Source organism: Mesocricetus auratus, unplaced genomic scaffold (assembly GCF_017639785.1).
Source record: "Mesocricetus auratus isolate SY011 unplaced genomic scaffold, BCM_Maur_2.0 Super-Scaffold_100007, whole genome shotgun sequence".
Taxonomy (NCBI): domain Eukaryota; kingdom Metazoa; phylum Chordata; class Mammalia; order Rodentia; family Cricetidae; genus Mesocricetus; species Mesocricetus auratus.
The window spans coordinates 65,810,652-65,832,254 of NW_024429191.1; the positions used below are offsets into that span (position 1 = coordinate 65,810,652).

The following is a 21,603-nucleotide window of genomic DNA, read 5'->3' on the forward strand; positions in this document are numbered from 1 at the left end:
GAGCTGGGTATGACTATTGTGCTCTGAGTGCTCCGCAGTTGAAGGCAGGAGGATGAAGGCAAGTTTGAGGCCAGACTGGGCCATATACAAAACCAAACTGCAGTGTACTCATCTGAGCCCTCTCATGATTGGGTTTGTTGACTACATATGGGATTTATTCTATCCCTTTTCAAGTGAGGTTCAGTTCGCTTTATTGTCTGGGAGATCATAGCTGGTCAGCGAGCACATAGAACTGTCCCATCTTCTCATTATTCCCTTCCGCCAGGTACCGTGGGCCTTGTCTAATTTGAAGTCAAGTTTTCTTGAGTAATTTTTTTTAAGATAAAACAATGCTACTATATTACAAAATGAATTCGTGTGCTCTGGTTACTGTATCTAAAGGAGAGAGCAGCAATTCGACTGTTAGGAAAGACTATGGAGTGAGCTCCCTGTTCTCAGGAACCACTTGGCTGTGTATCACCTAAGCACACTCCACGTTCTGAATCCCCTGGGCCATCCTGTCCTGCGGAAGCCCCTCCGATCTTGCTGAGGTAAACTGGCCTCTTTCTCCTCAGGAACCACATTTCTCTAGTATGCTGCCTTCCGGGGGACCCGACAGAGAGGGGCAGGTTCTGGAGGGCCCGCGAAGGTGGCCCCAGTGTCCTGCCATCACCGTGGCAGGCGTGCGCCCCGCTGAGGGGGAGGGCGGGCTCGCGCCCCGTTGGCCACCACGCGGCGGGAACTCGAGGCCTCATTGGCCGCACCGGAGGGCGTGCGGGGACTCGTGCGCCAACGGTCCGGGCCTCGGCGGCCGGGCGCTGGCAGGAGGGGGCAGGGCGCAGCGAAGGCCCGGGGGATCGAGAACGGTGGGAGAGCCAGGCTCGGCGGGGCGAGGCCCAGGGCCGGGGCGGGCGATGGAGGAGGCGCTGCTGTCCACCCCCATCAACCCCAACAACTTCCCCGCCAAGCTGTGGCGGCTGGTGAACAGCCCTCGGTACCGCTCCATCCGCTGGGACGGCCGTGGCGAGGGGCTGCTCATTGACCAGCCGCTCTTCGAGGCCGAGCTGCTTAGCCCGCCGGGCCCGGGGGCCGGGGGCGCGGGAGGAGCCGGGAGCAGCGGCGGGGGTGGCGGCAGCGGCGTCGGGGCGGCCGGGGCCGAGCCCGAGCTCTTCAAAACCACCAACTTCACCAGCTTCATCCGCCAGCTCAACCTCTACGGCTTCCGCAAGGTGGTGCTGGGTGGGCCGGGGGCGGCGGGGCCCGGGCCAGGGCCTGGGGCTGGCGGGCCGGCGGGCGACGGGCCACTCCACCACTTCCACAGCCCGCACTTCCGTCGCGACCAGCCTCAACTGCTCGTTCACCTCAAGAGGCTCACCAGCGCCAACAAGGCCAAGCTGGCGGCCGGACTGGAGGTGCCCTGCCGCCCGCCCAACCGCTTCCAGCGGCTCCTCATCACGTCAGCATCCGCTTCTGCCTCAGCATCCACCTCCCCGTTGCAGCATCAGGACCCGCCGCCCCAGCCCGCAGGGCCCCGGCCAGAGCAGCATGGTGAGTGTGTGCCACCTGGATCCTTGCTCCCATCATGCACGTGGGCGCCAGGGAGTGAACACCATTTCTGCACAAGCCTAGGACTAGGTCACATCACCTGCATCGTCCTCAGTAGCATCTGCATTTCCTCTGGCAAGAGTCCATAAGCATCCCCTGGACAGTGTGTAGCTGCAAAAAAGCACATAGGTTTTAGGCTTGCTTTCCATTCTTCTCCAAGAGAGTGACCCCCCGAAGAGTTAATGTACTTCCAAACCTCTTTAGCCATTTACTTCTGCAAAGTCTCTCCAAGAAGTAGCCATTTATCCAAGCACCAGGTGGGAAGGGCCTCCATTGTCAGAAGAACAGGCACTCTGCAGGTTCCAGTGCGAATGAACAAAGTCACTGCCAAGAAAACCCAGGCTTTAACCCAGCCAAGGGAAAGGGGAACAGGTCCCTCGAGTGGAAATTTGAGCTTGAAGGGACATGCCACCTTCCACCTATTGACACATCTAAAAAATCATTGAAGTATTAATGAAAACAGTCGTATTTAAAGTTCCAAGTAATGTATATAGGGTGGTAGACTTTATATATCTAAGGGGTAAGCTTTGTTCCAGTGTAGAATCAATTCACTAATACTTATGTCACAGCATATTAGAACTTGAGATGCTACTGTTGGACAAACTTAAAGCAAAATAGCTAAAGACAAAACACAAACTAGATGTCAAGACTTAGTTTAAAAGAATTTCATAAAACATACATTTTTAGTTTATTGATTTTTCAATATTCCTGGTCATTCAGGATTGGGGGAGGGGGCCTGTGTGACTATTTAGTGAAAAATTCAGAAACCTTTGGTCAGTTATTTCATGGACTCGATTTGAGATGCATTCCCACACACAGGTGAGGGTGGCTCTGTTTCCTTGCTCTGTGGAGGCCACCGTAGACAGCAGTACCAAGGAAGCAACAGGATACACTAATCCAGATTTGGAATTCTGTTTTTTTTTAACCTTTAGATAAGTAATAAGAACATTTTCAGACTGTCAGCATGGTTAAACGTAAAGAAGTCTGGGGTTATTTTTGAAGCATGGAAAAAAGTTTAAATGTACAAATAACTATGGTCCCTTTAATCCTGGCCCAGTACTGAAGCAATACCAGTACTGCATTTGGAATTTGGAAGATTAGAGCCTAGGTTTTCTGTCTGTGGAGTTTGGAAGATAAGGAACTAGGGTAGAGTTCTAGTAACAAGCTGAGAAAAGTGGCGAGGGAATGTTCTAAAGGAATTCTAAAGGAAAAGTGAGTTGCCTCTGTGTGGTGATCTTTGATTTAGCTGGGGAATTGTCTAGAGAAAGACAGTGGAGACAGTTCCATGGAATATGTTTCGAGGAAACTAGCTTGGGTTGTTTGTTCATTTTGTTTTGTTTTTCAAGTCTTATTTCTAGAGGGCGTAAGGAGAAAAGACAGGGAGATAACATTGGTGTTTAAAGTTACATGTTTACTTATTTGTGTGTACTTGAGCACACGTGCTCTTGAGGTATGGCATATGTGTATGAAAGTCAAAGAGCAACTTGCTATGAGTCTGCTCTCTTCTACTGGGGATCAAACTCAAGTCATCAGACTGACTTGCTAGCAAGCTCCTTTACAAAGTGAGCCCTTTTTTTTGTTGTTATTATATTTTCCCAGGTGTATTCATAAGATCAGTGTGCAATTTATTTAAGCATGTTAAAGATTATCTGTTGAAGGAGTCATGCTTTTTGAGTGTGTGAGGTGTGTGAGTGTGTTTTCAGGCATCTGTTTTCTCCCTGTTGTTGTGTACAGAAGGCTGTTATCCATTGCCTATACTTAGTGCAGTAGGCAATTGTGTTCCTGCCTCAGGTGTAATGTAATTCTTTTGTAGTTTCAGGAATACTGTTGCAGTTGTTTCCTTCTGTGTGTCAAGGTCCTTGGCACTTCTAATTTTCCTTACCTTTAGGGTACAAGGTCTTGGGTATGTAGTCTAGGTTGATTTTGCAGTCTTCCCAACTCAACCTCCCTAAAGATGGTATTACAGGCATGTGCCCCCCTGCCAGTCTTCCCACATCCAATTTTTATTTTACTTCAACTTGCCTCAGTTATATGACTGCTGCTTCCTGCCTTCCAAATCCTCCTTAATTGTAGAATGGTCTGTCTTAGGGCCTAGTCTTCTAATGTAGATCCACTAAGTTAAGATAAAAAGTGTGAAGAGTCTGAGGTTTTTTCCTTTTTTTGTTAGTCCATTTATGTTATTTTCATTGACAATTTATAAAATTTGTTATACTGGTCAAATGAAGTTTAAGGTCTGGGAAGCAGATACTCTTGTGTGGTCATACAAGCTCTCCATAAGCAAATGTAAGGATTCTCTGATGGAAATGGTTAGTTTGGTTTCATTTCCATGAAAGGAATAGAATCTTTACAGTCAAAAATCCATCATGCCCCATGTTTCCAGAATTCTGAATTCAAATATTGCCAAATATACCTTAAAGAGGTCCTGAAGATACAAATATGATGGTTTATAAAGTTGATCAGAGAGAGCCCTATTAGCTAACCCTTAAAGGAATAAAAATGATCTGATCATGTTCTTTAGGAAGCAAGTTGAAGTAATGACCTTCCTCCCAACTTCTTTTTTTTTTTTTTTTTTTTTTTTTGGTTTTACGAGACAGGGTTTCTCTGTATTGTTTTGGAGGCTGTTGGTCCAGCCCGGCCTTGAACTCACAGAAATCCACCTGCCTCTGCCTCCCAAGTGCTGGGATTAAACACATGCGCCACCACCGCCCGGCTTCCTCCCAACTTCTTTTAGTGGCTATTTTTAGTAATACTTTGAAATTTTCATCATTTTGTATTTTGATCATACTCATCCCTCCCTCCCCCCTCCTCCTAAATCATTCCAGATCCACTCCATACATATAAATATATATATAATATATAAAACTGAGCTTAATTTACTTTATTTATTTTAGTTACTTCAAGACAGGGTTTCTTGTGTAGCCCTGGCTGTCCTGGAACTCGCTCTATAGACCAGGCTGGCCTAGAACTCACAAAGATCCACCTGCCTCTGCCTTCTGAGCTCTGGGATCAAAGATGTGTGCCGCCCCCACCCCACTCTGGGTCTAATTTATACCCCCCATGTACTCATGGGTGTGGAATCATCCCCTGGAGCATGGTTGCCCCATTAGGGGCCACACCCTTAGATAAAATTGACTCTCCTTTCCCCAGAAGCTATCAATTATTGATAGCTTCTGTCAGTAGTGAGGAATGACCTTCTAATCCTGACAGTATGCTTTTTTTTTTTTTTTTCTGAGATAGGGTTTCTCTGTGTAGCCCTGACTGTCCTGGAAGACCAGGCTGACCTCTAACTCACAGATCTGCGTGCCTCTGCCTCCCATGTGCTGTAATTAAAGGCCCGAGCCACCACTGCCTGACTCAGAATTTATTTTTCAGTTCAGATTTAAACTACATTTTTGGAACCCAATTAGATATTTAGCAGCCTATCTCTGGAAAGTCCAGAAGGTTTAGTAGGCAACCTGTAGTTTTGATATGTAAATCATAAGGAGAAATCAGGTAGGGGCTGGGAGTAGTTGGGTTGCTCAGAAACACTAGTTTCTTTAGGAATAGTCTGTGGTGAATGGAAGGCGTGTGACTGTAAGAAATTGGTAGGCCAGCATCATCATAAGAGCTGCTCTTTGTGCTTCAGAGGAAAAGTTGAGGTGGCTTTTTTTTTTTTTTGGCAGGACTGGAGGTCAAACCCAGAGCTTCACACATGCTGGGCAAGTTCCCTATTGCTGAGCTGGATCCCCAACCAATAAAAGTTTTAAAAAGATCTATCATTTGAATACTTTTGGTTTTCTAAACTAGTGTTTTTTGGTTTTTGTTTTTTTTTTTTCTTCTTCATTAGCTAGAGCGCTTGATTTCCCAGGCTCCGGATTTTGTGTTGTTAGTATTCACACATATATTTGTTTATTCTTGTTATTATTATTGTATTTGCTAAGGAAACTTGATTGCCATGGAAATAGAATGGGAGATGTATTATGTGTTGATTGGTTTATAATTTGATTATTTAAATGGGTAGATATTTGAATGACATCTGTCAACATGTACCTTAGCACTGAAGTCACACATAAATTAAGTTTTGCCTTTAATAAGGGTTAGCTCAATAAAATAAATTGCTTAATAAAATGATTAGTTTAAGAAAACATGTTGAAAGGAAATTGTGAGCCATATAATCAATAGGTAATAATCTCCTTCTGGATAAGTTAGTTTGTTCTTTATATTCAAGAATTACAGTCCATAAAGTAAATCCAGGCTATACTATTTATAGCCATCCTTTTCTCATTACATTCTTTTGTCCTTTTCCTCTCATTTTTCTATCTGGTTAGATAAGGAACAACAAAATGCTGTGTCAGAGTCTCTGAGATTAGTTAGATAGCGGAAGTTTAATCAGTGCTTCCTATAATGCATGTGAAAGTCAAACATGTGAAGGCCACTGATATCTGGGAACGCTCTCTATTAGAGACTAAAGAAAAAGAAAGGTTCAGGGCTTGTACCGTGGCTTAGTGGGTCAAGTGCTTGTCTAGCGTATGCAAATAATATGTCAGGGTTTGATTCCCAGACCTGAAAAGAGAGAAAAAAATCATGAAAAAGGATTGCTTGCTTGCTTGATTGAAAAGATGAAGAAAACTAGATGAAAGTTATCAAGCCTGACTTTTTTTTTTCTTTTCTTTCTTTCTTTTTTTTCGATGTTAAAGCAAAGTCTTTTATTAACGAGTTAACTGTATTAACCTAGTTCCTCCATCTATCTGACACAGCGGGTGGGGCAAGAAGGACCAAGCCTGACTTTTCTATTAGGATTTTTTTCTTTTTGTTAAGCAGAGTGTGGAGGCACATGCCTTTGCTCCTAGCACTCAGTTAGCTGAGGCAGGACAATTGCTTCAGTGCTTTACTTATACCTGGACTATGTAGTGAGTAGTCAGCCCGTGTTAGGACAACATAGCAAGACTGTCTCTAAAAATTAACTACATAAATAAATATAAAATAAATAAATCAAGGGACCAGTGAATTGCTGAATTCGATCTCCCATAACCCACTTTGGTAGAGGGGAGAACTAACTACTGAAAATTGTGGCAGCCATGCTCAAACAATAAGTAAATAATTAATCATTGCAATAAAGAAATAAACATAAAAGTAATTAAAAGGACAGAGGGCATGATATCTCTTTGTGGTTCATGTTATGAATTTTTACTTGTTCTGAACATTTCTTTTATGTGTGTAGTAGAGCAATACTTTCCTAACTTATTAAAGTTCCTGTCTTCAATGAATGCATGGAAAACTTTTGATCTAATTTGAACACTATCAGTTAGCCACTTTACCTTTTATGACAGTCATGTTGAGAATCACCAAGAGTTAGTTATTCTTTCAATACTGTATATTGAATTGGTTTTTGCTTAATTCAAAGTTCTGTTGTGTAAAAAATAGCTGGTAGATGAAAAGCTGCATAGCTCTGATCTTTGATTTACTGTCTGATGGCGTATTGTAAAGTTTGTAAATGTGTTCTTCCTCTCTTATGCAGGACCAGTGGCTGTAGGACAATTCCACCGGTCATTCCGGCGAGATAATTTGTCTCCTTACTCCTACGTATCAACTTCTTCCCACAACCACAGCACTTTCCCTCTGAAAGGTTTAGATCGAACCCCGATTCCTCCTAGAACATGGCAGAACTCCCTTGGAATGCACCCTGGACAAGTGGAGACATCTCCCACTTTTTCAGAAAAAGGGGTTCCATTTCCTGTACTGCAGAGATTTCCAACTGAGGTTACTTATACGCTGCAGCCCAGCGCCACATCTGTACACGTTCAACAAGGTCCTCAAACAATGGTCAGCTCCTCCCAAAAATATAGCAACTACACACCCTCGGCGCAGTACTCCCAAGCCTACTATCCAACAGGTAGGAGACATTCAAGTTCAGTGACTTCTGTACAGGTAGTTTCTAAGAACATCTGTATTTTTGTAGCATTTTAATCCTTGTGTGCTTAACAAATAGGAATATTCGTTTAAAAAATGTCAATGACTTCTTAGCCAGACACATTTTTAAACGATATATAGTGATTAAGGGCTGGAGAGATGGCTCAGTGGTTAAGAGAGTATACTGCTCTTGTAGAGGGCCCTAGCATCCATGTCAGGGGGCTCACAGCTGCCTGTAACTTCAGCTTCAGGGGAGCCAATGTCTCTGGCATTCACTAGTATCTGCACTCACTGCATATATCCCTAATTCAACATAAAATAAATCTTACATGTATAATACATATATGAAGTTTCATCTGTTCTTAAGGATTTTGAGGATCTGTTACCACATAAAAGTGTATATTTCAGCCAGGCAGTGGTGGTGCACGCCTTTAATCCCAGCACATGGGAGGCAGAGGCGAACCTGGTCTATAGAATGAGTTTTGGACAGCTAGACAGAGAGACCCTGTCTCAAAAAAACAAACCAAAAAAAGGTATAATCTTCAGTGAAATGATAATTCTATATCCTCAAAGTGTATTCTAGTTCTGAATTTAAGATTTAGTGCCCTGGGAGTCTGAAGAGATGGCTCACTGGTTAAGAGCCCCGGCTGCTTTTCCAGAGGACCTAGGTTCAATTCCCAGCACTCACATGACAGCTCACAACTGCCTGTAACTTCAGTTTCAGAGTATCTGACATACATACAGACAAAACACCAATGCACATAAAAAAGAGAAATTTAAGCCGGCGTTGGTGGCGTACATCTTTAATTCCAGCATTCGGGAGGCAGAGGCAGGCGGATCTCTGTGAGTTAGAGGCCAGCCTGGTCTTCAAACAGAGTTCCAGCACAGTCTCCAAGCCTGCAGAGAAACCCTGTCTCGAAACCTCCCCTCCCAAAAAAGAAAAGAAAATGGTTCAAGTAGTTAATACTGTTCATTCTTTGGAGAAATAGTATTCATTAAATTATTTATTTGGGATGTGAGACGTGGCTTAGTGATGGCATTCTAGTACATGACATGAAGCAAGTGAAACTATTTGCACATTCCAAAGCACTTTATAAATAGAGCTGTCTGCTGTGGAAAAGAGAGTTCCATAAAAATACTGTGCATTTGCCTAACTTCTCTCTACAGAGGGTGAAGGATACAAAATACTAAGCAATATACTCACTACTTACTGAGACGCTATTTGTGAACAGCGTTATGAACAGCCGTCTCAGGCTAAATCAGCTGCTAGTGCTGAAAGGCAAGACAGCCCCTACCACATTCGGGTAGGTTACAACAGAGAGACTGAGAAGTGATGGTCCAGTCCCTTCAAAACAAACTCTTGTGAGCTGAGGCTCAGATAAAATTTTAATAAAAAAACTAGACTTCTAAAAATCAGTTGTGAGACTCTGGAGAGACAGCGTGATGGTTAAGAGCACTGGCTGTGTTTGCAGAGGACCTGGGTTCAGTTCCCAACATCCACATGATGGCTCACAGTCATTTCTAATTCCAATTCCAGGAGTTTTGGTGCCCTTTTCTGGCTTATGTGGCCAGGGAAAAAAAGCTGCTTTTTTTTTTTTTAAACTCTAGCATTCAGGAGGCAGAGACAGTCATGTCTCTTAAGTTCAAGACCAGTCTGGTCTACAAAGTGAGTTCTGGGATAGCCAGGACTTTGTAGTAAGACTCTATTTCAAAATAAATAAATAAATAAATAAAATAATTTGGGTAAAAAATACACTTGGATTTGGCCTCTTTAAATAGTATGACTACCAAAATTTCATAATTTTTATAGTAAAGCCAAATCCAGGAACTGAAGCATGCCATCAAACCGTCTAATTCAATGGCCATCGGAGTCTTCTATATTTACCTCTCCTTTGGAACACTAATTTTCCTTGCCTGGCACATTTTTATTTTTTATTTTTGAGGCAGGGTTTCTCTGTATTGTTTTGGAGGCTGTCTTGAAACTAGCTCTTGTAGACCAGACTGGTCTCGAACTCACAGAGATCCGCCTGCCTCTGCCTCCCGAGTGCTGGGATTAAAGGCATGTGCCACCACCGCCCGGCTTGCCTGGAACATTTTTAAATTCATAATTCTTTAAAGACAAACTGTTGTATCTGGTGTTAGTTAATTCTGTCCTGAATCTAACCCCTCTGTTACTACAATCTCCCTCTTTTGTAGAAAATGTTCACTTTAGGCCTTTTACTTTTACTTATTTTTACTATATATTTCAATATACCTAATATTCATTTATCCATATTTACCTATCAAGTTCTGTTAAGAATTTTTTTTCTTGACTAACATGCTAAATTGGCTCAAAGTCAACTTTGTCTTCTTTTCAGAATTATTTCTTTCCTTTCTGTGTGTATGTATGTGGTATTTGTGTGTATGTTCAAATGTGTTGTGGGTGTCTGTGCACGTATGTGTACATGCATAAAAAGGACAAAGGTTGAAGCTGGGAGTTTTCTTGATCACTGTAAACTTTATTTTTTGAGGCTGGGTCTCTCTGTGGTTGGCTGGCACAGCTAGTCAGCATGCGACGGGTCTACTGTTTCTGCAAGTTGCGTTTGTTAGGTCAAAGTGTGATGATTAACAGATTATAACTGTCCTTAATTCATTGTAAAAGGGGTACCTGTGAGTAAGGACTTTCCAAACGTTAACTCATTTAATTCTCAGACTTCCTCAGGAGATTGAGTTTTGTCATTTTACAGATGGGGAAACTGAGGCATTATTAGTAAGTGACAACTGATGGAGAAGCCCAGTCAGTTGGCTTTTTTTTCCTTTTTGCTACCTGCCTACATTCTTAGAAGTGCCCCCAACACACATGTATTGTGTGTGTGTGTGTGTGTGTGTGTGTGTGTGTGTGTGTGTGTGTGTGTGTGTGTTGTTGCTGCTGTTTCTGTTGTTTTGCTGTATTTCTCTTTTAGGGGAATCTTGTCAGGTGCGGTAGTCAAAGAAGTTGGTGGAGAGATGTATCCTTGTATGCTTCTGGTGGCATTGGGAACATGCTCCAGATGTTAGAGTGGGAAGGCCAAATTGGGAGCTCAGGGGAGTGGCTGCTTTCAATGTGTTTCAGTATCCTCTCCTCTTAGCCTAGTTCTTGATTATAATGGACCCCTGGTAAACATTCCATCTGATGTGGCCATTAATGGGTTATCATAATTCTCAATTTCTCATCCTATAAGGAGGCCATAATTGTTTTGGGCCAGAAACTGAATAATACCCATGAATAGGTTTTGTAAAAATTAAAACAGGACTAACATGCAAAGCATAAAATACTTTAACCCATATGGGAGTACACACCTGTAATCTCAGCACTTGAGATGTAGAGGCACTTGGTTCTGGAATTCAAGGTCAGCCTGAGCTACATGAGACCCTGTCTCAAAAACCAAACACCCCCCCCCACACACACATACACACAGGCACACATGTACACACGCACACACACACACACACACACACACACACACACACACACACTAAGAGCTGAGGAGATGGTTCAGTCAGTATTGCTACACAAGCATGAGGACCTGGGTTTGGACACCCAGCCCCACATAAAATGCCCAGTGGTGTATGTATGCCTGTAGTCCTCATACTGGGGGGCAGAGGAAAAGGATCCCTAAGGCTTGGTGGCTAAGCAGTTTAGCTGAAGCACTGAGCTCCAGCTTCAGGGAGACAGTCCCTCAAAAACTGAGGAAGAAAAAGATGAAGGAAGATACTTGACACAAACAAACCTCTGGATTGCACACACACACACACACACACGCACGCACACGATAAACATTTTCAAAATTAGTCTTTTAAATGAGGCTAGTAACTAATACTATAAAGGCTAGTTTGTATAAATATTTGCCTTGGGGCCTAGAAAGTTGGCTCAGAGTTAGTCTAGAAATGCCTGTAACTCCAGCTCCAGGGGACCCAGTGTTCTCTGTTGACCACCATGAGCACCTGAACTCATACACAAACCCACATGAAGTTGTATACATAATTGACATAAAATCTTGAAATACAAGATACATTAAATATTTGAATATTTTTATTTTAAATATATTTTTCATTATTTAAAATTGTGTTTGAATTGGTCCTTGGGCAAAAGAGTTGCTTATAAGCATTATCATCATTGTTATTTGAAACAGTTTCTCACGTTGTGGCTCTGGTTGGCTGGTAACTCACAGAGGTCTCCGTTTCTGCCTCCGAATGCTGGGATTAAAGGCTCTCATTGGTTTTTGTCTGTGTGTTTGCTTTTCTAAAACAGGGTTTCTCTGTGTAGCTCTGGCTGTTCTAGAACTCACTCTGTAGACCAGGCTAGCCTTGAATTTACAGAGATCTGCCTGCCTCTGCCTCCTAAGTCCTGGAATTAAAGACATGGCACTCATTGCTTTTTAAAGCATTGGGAGAGAGGGCGGCAGAGAGTGTTTGGTTAGAACCTAGGCTTTGCACATGCTAGGTAAACACTCTACCATTGGAAAATTTTACCTTCAAAAGTTTGGTTTATAGGTTTTTGGTCCTGCATGGTGTACATAAACACAGAATATGGAGTCACGCATTTCCCCAGTGTTGTTACTATGCTCAGATACAGTATAACACTTATGGAAAAGGGGGACTTGTCACAGGGAAGCTCTTTATCTCCCAGAAGAAACAAAGCAAAAGCATGCCATCTTTATAATAAAATGTACATAATCAAACTTTAACTTGTCTGTGGCATTTTACATCAACCATTACCATTAGACAGCCCCAAAACTTTTTGATTTTCCCAATCTGAAAATTAATACCTATTATATGCTAACTCTCTATTGCCTCCTTTTCCATCCCTGGCAGCCTGCCATCCTTCCTGTCTGTGAATTTGACTATTCTCGATAGATATCTCATATAAGTTGAACTATATAATATTTAATATGTAAATTTGACATTTTAAGTTTTACAGTTCATTGTCAGTAACTCACAATATGGTGAATCATTCACTAAATTCACAACATTCACTAAGTCAGCATTTCCAAATGAAACTGTACTAAGCAGTAGCTTTTCATTCTTCCTGTCTTCCACTCCTTGGCAGTTACTAGCTGTCTGTCTATGATGAATATGACGATCTAGGGTCCCCACATGTATTTATATAATGGTTACCGTTTGTTTGTTTGTTTGTTTATGGTTTTTCCAGACAGGGTTTCTCTGTATTGTTTTGGAGGCTGTCCTGGAACTCACTCTGTAGACCAGGCTGGTCTCGAACTCACAGAGATCCGCCTGCCTCTGCCTCCCCAGTGCTGGGATTAAAGGCGTGCGCCACCACTGCCAGCCAGTATGTCCTTTTTTTTTTTTTTTTGAGACAGGATATTGTTGTGTGTTGTAGGTTAGCTTCGAACTCAGAGTTCTCCCTCCTGAGCTTCCTGAGTGTTAAGAGTCAGCATCACTATCACTATTCCCAACTTAAAAGTATTTTTTCAGGCTAGTCAGTGATGGTTCATGCCTTTAATTCTGGCACTTGGGAGGCAGAGGCAGGGGCATTTCTGAGTTCAAGGCCAGCCTGGTGTACAGAGTAAGTTCCAGGACAGCCAGAACTACACCAAGAAACACTGTCTCAAAAAACAAAACAATAACAAAAAACCCCTAAAAATTCAGATTTCTATTTTCATTTATGAGTATACAGATGCACATCCACTATACCAATACGTTCTATATCCCATCGTTAAGTTGAAGGTATATTAAAATACATTTGATACACCTAACATTCAGAACTTCCACAGTTTAATAGGGCATTATAGGGTATTGGTTGTTGAGAGCTGGGGCTCACTGTTGCTGCCCAGCATCTCAGGAGTAATGAGCTGAGGAACAAGATAAGGTTTCAGGGTGTGGTTTTACACTGAATGCTTATCATTCTTACACTATTGTAAAGTTGAAAGATTATTAAGGACTGTATTATTGCCAGGGGAATTTTCTTCACCACAAATGAGATATTAGCACTTTAGTTGCTATAGTAACTTAATCTTGGAATTAAATGTATTATTAAATCTACTGTTTCTTTTGAGCATTTATGTGACTGGACATTTTCTCATTATTAACACTCTGTTGCCCTGGAATAGATTCATATCTGAAACATTATATTCTTTAATTATTTCCATAGAGCTGGGCATAGTGGTGCATGCCCTTAGTTTCAGCACTTGGAGGCAGAGGCAAGCAGGTCTCTGTTGAGTTGGAGGCTAGCCTGGACTACAATGTGAATTCTAGGACAGCCAGGGGTGTTAAACAGAGAAGCCCTGTCTTGAGAAACAAAACAAAACAAATTATTTCCATAAGATAAAGTGCAAATGTGTTCGCGTTACCTATACTGAGGGCAATGATTTTCAGTAATTCTGATTTTTTTTTTTAGTAATTCTGAATTTTTATTACTCAGAAAGTTTTAAATGCCCTCCACTCTTAAGGTGGCATGTGAAGGGAATTCTAGTTTGTTGTTTACACTTTTTTTCCCCTGGGACAAAGGTTCTTTGTGGCTTTGGGGGCTGTCCTGGAACTAACTCTTGTAGACCAGGCTGGCCTCAAACTCACAGAGATCTGCCTGCCTCTGCCTCCCATGTGCTGGGATTAAAGAAGTGCGCCACCACCGTCTGGCCTATACTTTTTCTTGTACAAGGTGCTGAATGCCTGAAGTGGGTATTGCCTTCAAGAAGACAAAGCAAGAAATTTAAACAGAAGTGTGTCTTGGGACACAGGGATAACTTGGTTTCATAGTGTTATTGCTTTCATGATGCACAGTAAATTAATTTTTCATATATTAAGCGCAAACTTGGATTTTGGCACGTATGTATTCTATTCCTCATGCTTGGCTAAAAAGCACACTCTGCTCTTAGTTGACTGTATGAAGTGGCTGCACTGGTAAGCAGGGGTCTTTGGAGAGTGTAACTTCACAAGCTCTCTTTTCTGTTCCATTTCTCATCTCTTACTGGACATGCTGAATAGCATTTATGGTCTTCTGTTTTCTTACACACAAGAATCAGCTATCAACTCTATATTATAATGACGTTTTCAGAGCTATATTATACTTTTATTTCTCCAACAAATTTATTTTAGAGACCATTTTAATCTCTTCAGTTACAGAGTGAGTTTTTGGCCAGCCTAGGCTGCGTGAGACCCTGTCTCAAAACAACAAGAAATTACAAAAGTGGACATAACCTTTTAAGCATTTATTACAACCAGGTATAGATACAACATTTATAAACTCAGCACAAAAGGAAGAGAGCTAAGAGGATACAGGAGTTCACAGTTAGCCAGGGATACACAGCAAGAACTTGTCTTAAAAAACAATAAATAAAAAGTTTAAACATACTATAGGACCATTTTTTTTTTAAAGTAGTCAACAGCGCCTACTTTTTTGGTAAGTGTGTGTGTGTGCCCATGCGTGCCGCGGGAAGGATGTTGTTTGAACGCTATCTCTTATTTGGTTGATGTCTTGTTTGTATTTGCATCTGTTCCAGCTGTGCTACAGTGCTGTTCTCCTTCCACGCACATGGATGCCCTAAGTAGCTGTGTCACTCCTACTGCCTCTTCCTATGCACACTGTAACTACTTCCAGGTAAGATGATTGCACACACTGTGCTTGGCAATACTGTTAATTTAGCAGATTTTTCAAAGGAGAAGCCAGAAATAAGCTGGGTTTGTGGGTAGTTTTCTGTAAATGAAAGAGGGATGATGTGAATGCTGCCTGAGTATTATTCTTGGCTAGCATGGTCCAATATGGGAGTCATTAGCTTCATGGAGCCTTTTTGTTTCTGGGCTTTGCTTTCCTTTTTTGAGACAGGGTCTCGCTCTATCAGCAAAACTGGTCTTAAATTCATGATCCTTGCCGGGTGGTGGCGGCGCACGTCTTTAATCCCAGCACTCGGGAGGCAGAGGCAGGCGGATCTCTGTGAGTTTGAGGCCAGGCTGGACCAACAGCCTCCAAAACAATACAGAGAAATCCTGTCTCATAAAAACCAAAATAAATAAATAAAAAAAAAATTAATGATCCTTATGTCTCCGCCTTAATGTTGGACCACAGCTGTGTATACCACCAAGCCCACATGTGTCCTTTTTACTTTAAATTACTGGGCTAGGGATTTAGGCCCCAGTACTGAAAAAAATTAATGAAAATTTAAAACTCTTTCCATAGCCACACTTCATTCCAGTTGTTCAGTAGTCTTGTGGTTAATGATCATGAAACTGCAGCAGAGAAATGCAGTGTTTCCATAGCTGCTGACCACTATTTTGTATTGTACTGTTCTAGGCTCTTTCAGGGTAAGGTGAATACCAGAAAAACTCAGGCTATCCAAAATGAGAAATGTAATTGCTGGCCCCTTCAGCCTTAGCATGCATGTTGTAAACACTGTACTTCACATATCTTGTCAGTATTTCTTATACTGGTTTATATTGGTGTTTTTAGAATAAGAACAGATTATATGCTATGCAGTTAGTGCTATAATTCCTAGAGGGAAATTATGTGTTTGCGAAGATAACAATCTAGCTAAAATAGCTTTGCTTTTAAGAGAATTTGTGTGTGTGTGTGTGTGTGTGTGTGTGTGTGTGTGTGTGTTGCAGTGCTGGGGATTGAACCCAGGACTTTACATGTTAGGCAAACACTACAACCAGCCCAATAGAATATTTTCCTAGTGGTATTAGGGTACTCCAAAAGACATTTATTTTTATTGAAAGCATGGAAAGTAGATAATCAGACTATTATTTGAAGAATGTAGAGTCTGATAAAGCTGGATAGGTAGACAAGGTGGCTAACCTTGTCCTTTTTTTCTCTCTCTCTTTTTCTTTTCTTTTTTTAAAGGTAAGGTTTCCATCTATAGCCTTTGCTGTCCTGGAACTCTCTATGTAGCTCAGGCTAGCTTTGAGTTCATGAAAATCATTCTACCTCCTGCATGCTGGGATTACAGGTGTCAGCAACCACATTTTGCTTAGTTGGCTATTTGTTTGTTTTTCTCTGTGTATCCCTGGCTATCTTGGCGCTCACTCTGTAAATCATGCTAACCTCAAACTCACAAAGATCTCTCTGCCTCTGCTTCCCAAGTGCTGGGATTAAAGGCGTGTGCCACCACGGCCTGGCCTTTAGTTGGCCTTTACTTATTTTTTTAAGATTCATTTATTTCATGTAGATGAGTGTTCTATCAACTTTATGCCGGAAGAGGGCATGAGATCCCACTATATAGATGGTTGTGAGCCACCATGTGGTTGCAGGGAATTGAGTGCAGGACCCCTGGAAGAGTGGCCACTGCTCTTAGCCACTGAGACATCTCTCCGCTCCCCTAGTTGGCTATTTTTTTATGACTAGTATCATCAGACATGATGCTTTAAGTTCATCTTCTTTAAAGGGGTGTACTTAATCCACAACTAGATGTTCTTGTTTATACATTTTCTCTTTTCTCTAGAGTATGCTAGAAATATACTGATGGTGTTTATGTCTATGTTCAAATTTTAAATGCATTATTTGAACATTTTATATGCATTTCTTACAAATACATTTCTTACAATACACGTTAATCTTAGAAAAATGGAAATAAGTATATATAAAATTTTTTAAAAATGGGAAGACATGGCAGTCGGTAATGGTGCACGCCTTTAATCCCAGCACTTAGGAGGCAGAGGCAGGTGGATTTCAGTGAGTTTAAGGCCAGCTTGGTCTACAAAGTGAGTGACAGGACAGCCAGAACTGTCACACAGAGAAACCCTGTCTGGGGAAAATAAAGAGTGAAAACACAAAGCATTTCAGATTCCATTTATTTTTCAATATAGTAAGTACTAGATATACTGGCATATGTCTTTAATACCAGCACTCAGGAGATAGAGGCAGGCAGATCTCTATGAACTCAAGGACAGCCTAGTCTACAGAGTGAGTTCCAGGACTACAAAAAAACTCTGCATAGAAAAATCAAAACAAAATAAAACAAAAATTTATGTGATAAATTTAGTGGCATTGTTGGCTCCAGTGAGGATATGCATGAAAAGTTAAGGATTGGCCAACAAGCTATCTCAGCAGGGAAAAGTGCTCGCCACCAAGTTAGACAACGTGGATCCGATTTCCAGGGCCCTTGTGGTGGAAGGAGATAATAACAGACTTCTATAAGTTGTCTTTCAACCTCCACATGCACACATTGGCGGCATTTGGAATTTGAGAGAGTGTGTGTGCATATAAACACAATCACAGTAAAAAAAAAACAGTTCTGGAGGAAAAAAATAGCAGAAGTCAGGCAAAACTAAGACTGGACCCTGGCTCTGTCAGTTATTTCAGCATAAGGTTTTAGCTAGGCATGGTTACACATTTCTGTAATTTCAACACCCAAGAAGCTAAGGCAAGAAGTTTCAAGTTTAAGAACAGTCTGAACTACATAATGAGTTCCAGGCTAGCTTGGCCTATGTATCAAGATCCTTTCTTAAAACAAAACCAAAACAAGCAAACAAACAAAAAACCAAACGTGATAAAGTAGGACCAGTATGGTTCAGTGCAAGCCTGATGACCTGAATTTGAGTCCCAGAACACATGTAAAGGTGGAAGAGAGGACAGTCTTCCCAGGGCTGTCCTATGATTTTCACATTGGTGCCATGGCACACACACCATCCACCGCGATAATAAATAAATATTTAAGTGATAAGCTAAATTTTATCATTTTGAAATGGAAATCATTGAGCTGAAGGTGTAGCTTAGTTGGCAGAGTGCTTGCCTGGGATGCATGAAGCCCTTGGTTTGATGAGGTCCTTATAAACAGGGTGTGAGTCACATGACCGTAGTCTTAGTACAGGCGGAAGTAGGAAGGTCAGAAGGTCAACGCTAACCTCAGTTCTATAGGGAGTTTGAGGCCAGCCTTAGATGTGTAAGTCCCTTTCTCAAAAATAAATAAATAAAAATGAGTGAAGGACATCACATTTCATAGGGCTTTTGAGGATTAAATGAAGTAATGTCTGTAAAGCACTCAGAATGTGTTTGGCACACACTTAAGAACTCAAGTGGTGATATTGTCTATAGTAACTTCATGCTTGCACTATTTGAGTTTGCATTATTTACTCTAAACATCAACATGATCCTTGTAGTGTTTTCAGCAGTATCAGCTCTTCCTATGTTTTATCTAATTATAGTATTTCTGTTTATAATCTGGAATGATATGCCATCTATTGAATGTCTAGTTAAAGCACTGTTTAATTATTTATCTTTAAAGTTTTATTTATTTATTTTGTATACAATGTTCTGTCTGCATGTATGCCTGCAAGGCAAAAGAAGGCACCAGGTCTCAATACAGATGGTTGTGAGCCACCATGTGGTTTCTGGGAATTGAACTCAGGAACTCTGGAGGAGCAGCCACTGCTCCTAACTGCTGAGCCATCTCTCCAGCCCTATTTAAGCACTATTTATAAGAACATATCTTTAAATTTTTTTGAAACAGGTTCAATCTATGTAGCCCTAGATGTCCTGGAACTTACTGTGTGGATTAGGCTGGCCTCAAACTTGTGGTGATCCTCCTGACTCTGCATCCCAGATGCTGGGATTAGAAGTGTGTTCCATCACACTCTGCTAAGAAAATATATCTTAAAGATATAAATCTAAAAGCAACAACTCTTCTAGTCTGTTGCTTTATTATTAAAACAGTCTCAGGAACCAGAGGACATTTGACATTCCACCCATTTCTCCCCAGGTGTTTGGGAACCAAGTATTAGTGTCTCCCCCCCCCAATTTATAGAAGGATTGATGGACTTATTCTGTATTTTAAGATCTCCTTACTCCTTAAATTAGTGCATGATAAATAAAGTGACATTTTGTCAGTCTTCATGGAGGATTATAGTATATAGACATTTTGTCAGCAAATAGGTATTTGGGTACTGTAGCCTTTTTTAGATTTATTTATATATATAATACATATATATATATTTTTTCGAGACAGGGTTTCTCTGTATTGTTTTGGAGGCTGTCCTGGAACTCACCAAGCTGGCCTCAAATTCACAGAGATCTGCCTTCCTCTGCCTCCGGAGTGCTGGGATTAAAAGTGTGTGCCACCACCGCCCGGCTCCTTTTCATATTTTTTATCCTGAGAATTAGTAGTCTATTCCAGTACTAAACTTACATGGTTGGTGTATGATATGTACTAAGCAAATGTTACTGATAGCACATTTAAAGCTACCACTGCTGAAAAGCAAATTACCTTCAGGTTTTCTTTCTTTTTTGATGTTGGTAACTGAACCTAGGCCTGAGTATGCTAGGCATTGCTCTACTATTGAGCTATATTCCTAGCCCCACTTTCAGGTTTTGTAGTGAGCTCAAGTTTACTGTATTTAGCATTCATGAACTTAAATGTTACTACTTTCCTCCTTAATTTTATACTTGATTTTCTATCCAAACAGTACTATTTTCTCTTTTCCCAGAATCCTCCAATGCAATCTTCCTATCCAGTTGAATTTCTGCCTTCTAATTGGCCTTGCAGTGCTACTGATGAAAATAAAAAGACAGAAGTAAATCTAGAGGCTGTCTTTCAAATAGTAGATGAGTTGCATTCCTCCCCTAAATTGGAGATGGTAAAGGTGGAGCCTGTTGAGAATCAGTGTCCATCATCTCAGTCTAACAGAGGCCAACATATCTTACCTAACTCAAACAACAGCAATCCATCTTCCACAAGTCAGGCTAGCCAACTGGAGCCACTTACTCCTGTAGGCTCAGATATTACGTCTTTTGTGGTTGGAACAGAACAAGCAATTACCTGCTCTCTACCACAGTCACCTGAGTACATCTATACCATCCACACAGCTCAACCTTTGGAAAATAGCACAATGCAGGAATCTGCAACCATCCAGCAAACTCATGTCAAACTGAAGGAGCAGCTAAATCATAATCCATCTCCATCTTCAGTAGTATTTGTGCAGGAAGGGCTACCGTTCAGCACACAACAGGTAAGAGTACAGGCAAGAGTACTAACTAAGCTCACAGTACACAGTGTTTCTTGCTAAAAATGCTAGTCAAGAGTTTGTCTAGATGTTATTTGTATTCAGTGTCAGTTCATTGTGGTTTCCAAAGTGATCATGTTGTATTGGTTAAGCAAAAAAAAAAAAAAAAAAAAGAGGAAGTTACTTTAACACTAGCCATATCTGTGGTACAGTCTGAAAGGAACCTCTAGAGAGACTATCAATCAGATTGATTGTTAGAGTCTAAATACTATCTGTAGCCTGGTGGCACTTGCCTATATCCCAGCACTTAAGAGGTGGAAGCAGGAGGGTGCTGGGCATTTGAAGACACAATGAGCTATGTAGTGGGTTCAAGGCCAGCCTGGGCTATATAGATAAACCTCATCTCAAAAAACAACTAAAATTGAAAAATAATATATTTCCATTTTGGGTATTCCTTGATTTTTGTTACTTACCTTGATTTGCATACACTGAAAGATATGTTCAGCTGATACAACTTTACCACCTAAAAGAGTGGTCTATTTGACATATATGATGACTTTCTTAGCTATCTGTAGATGGAAGTAAAGATAAGTTGCAGGTCATTTCTTTCTTTTTTAAACTATTTATTCACTTTATGTTATGTGTGAGTGTGCCTGTATATGTGTTTGATAATCTTGGAAGTCAGGGGAAGGTGTCAGATTCCCTGGATCTGGGATTGTGGATGGTTGTGAACCACATGTGGGCGCTGGGTCCTCTAAAAGAGCAGCCAGTGCTCTTAACTGCAGAGCTCTCTCTCCAACCCAGATTTCTTACTTTTTTTATAACATCACAAAACTCTATTGATAATGATGCATATTAATCTTGCATTCCTAATCAATTAAACAAAAACTAGTTAATCAAAGAACATCCAAAGTAGCCCAGCCCTTTGAGGTGGGAGGAGTACCACAGTTCCAGGCCAGCCTGGGTGACAGTGTGAAATCAATCTCAAAAAGATAAGAAAACTGGGCGTTGGTGGCGCACGCCTTTGATCCCAGCACTCGGGAGGCAGAGGCAGGCGGATCTCTGTGAGTTCGAGGCCAGCCTGATCTACAGAGCGAGTTCCAGGACAGCCTCCAAAAACAATACAGAGAAACCCTGTCTTGAAAAACCAAAGGGGGGGGGAGAAGAAGATAAGAAAAATCTATACTTACTGTATGAAATCAGAAAGTTATGTAGTCTGTA

The 21,603-nt window shown here is 41.3% G+C and overlaps 1 protein-coding gene across 3 annotated transcripts in view; it reads left to right on the forward strand.

The window, feature by feature from the left end:
* The first annotated feature begins 395 nt into the window (after positions 1–395).
* Positions 396–21,603, forward strand: part of Hsf5 (heat shock transcription factor 5) — a 41,896-nt gene continuing 20,688 nt past the window's right edge. The window contains exons 1-4 of one of the 3 annotated variants that reach the window (XM_040749443.1): positions 396–1,527; positions 7,082–7,456; positions 14,952–15,049; positions 19,867–20,388. In XM_040749443.1, the coding sequence (XP_040605377.1) occupies positions 573–1,527; positions 7,082–7,456; positions 14,952–15,049; positions 19,867–20,388 (1,950 nt within the window). In that variant the 5' untranslated portion in view covers positions 396–572. The remainder of the gene's footprint in view (positions 1,528–7,081; positions 7,457–14,951; positions 15,050–19,866; positions 20,389–21,603) is intronic. The other 2 variants (XM_040749442.1, XM_040749444.1) reach the window with 2 other exon arrangements.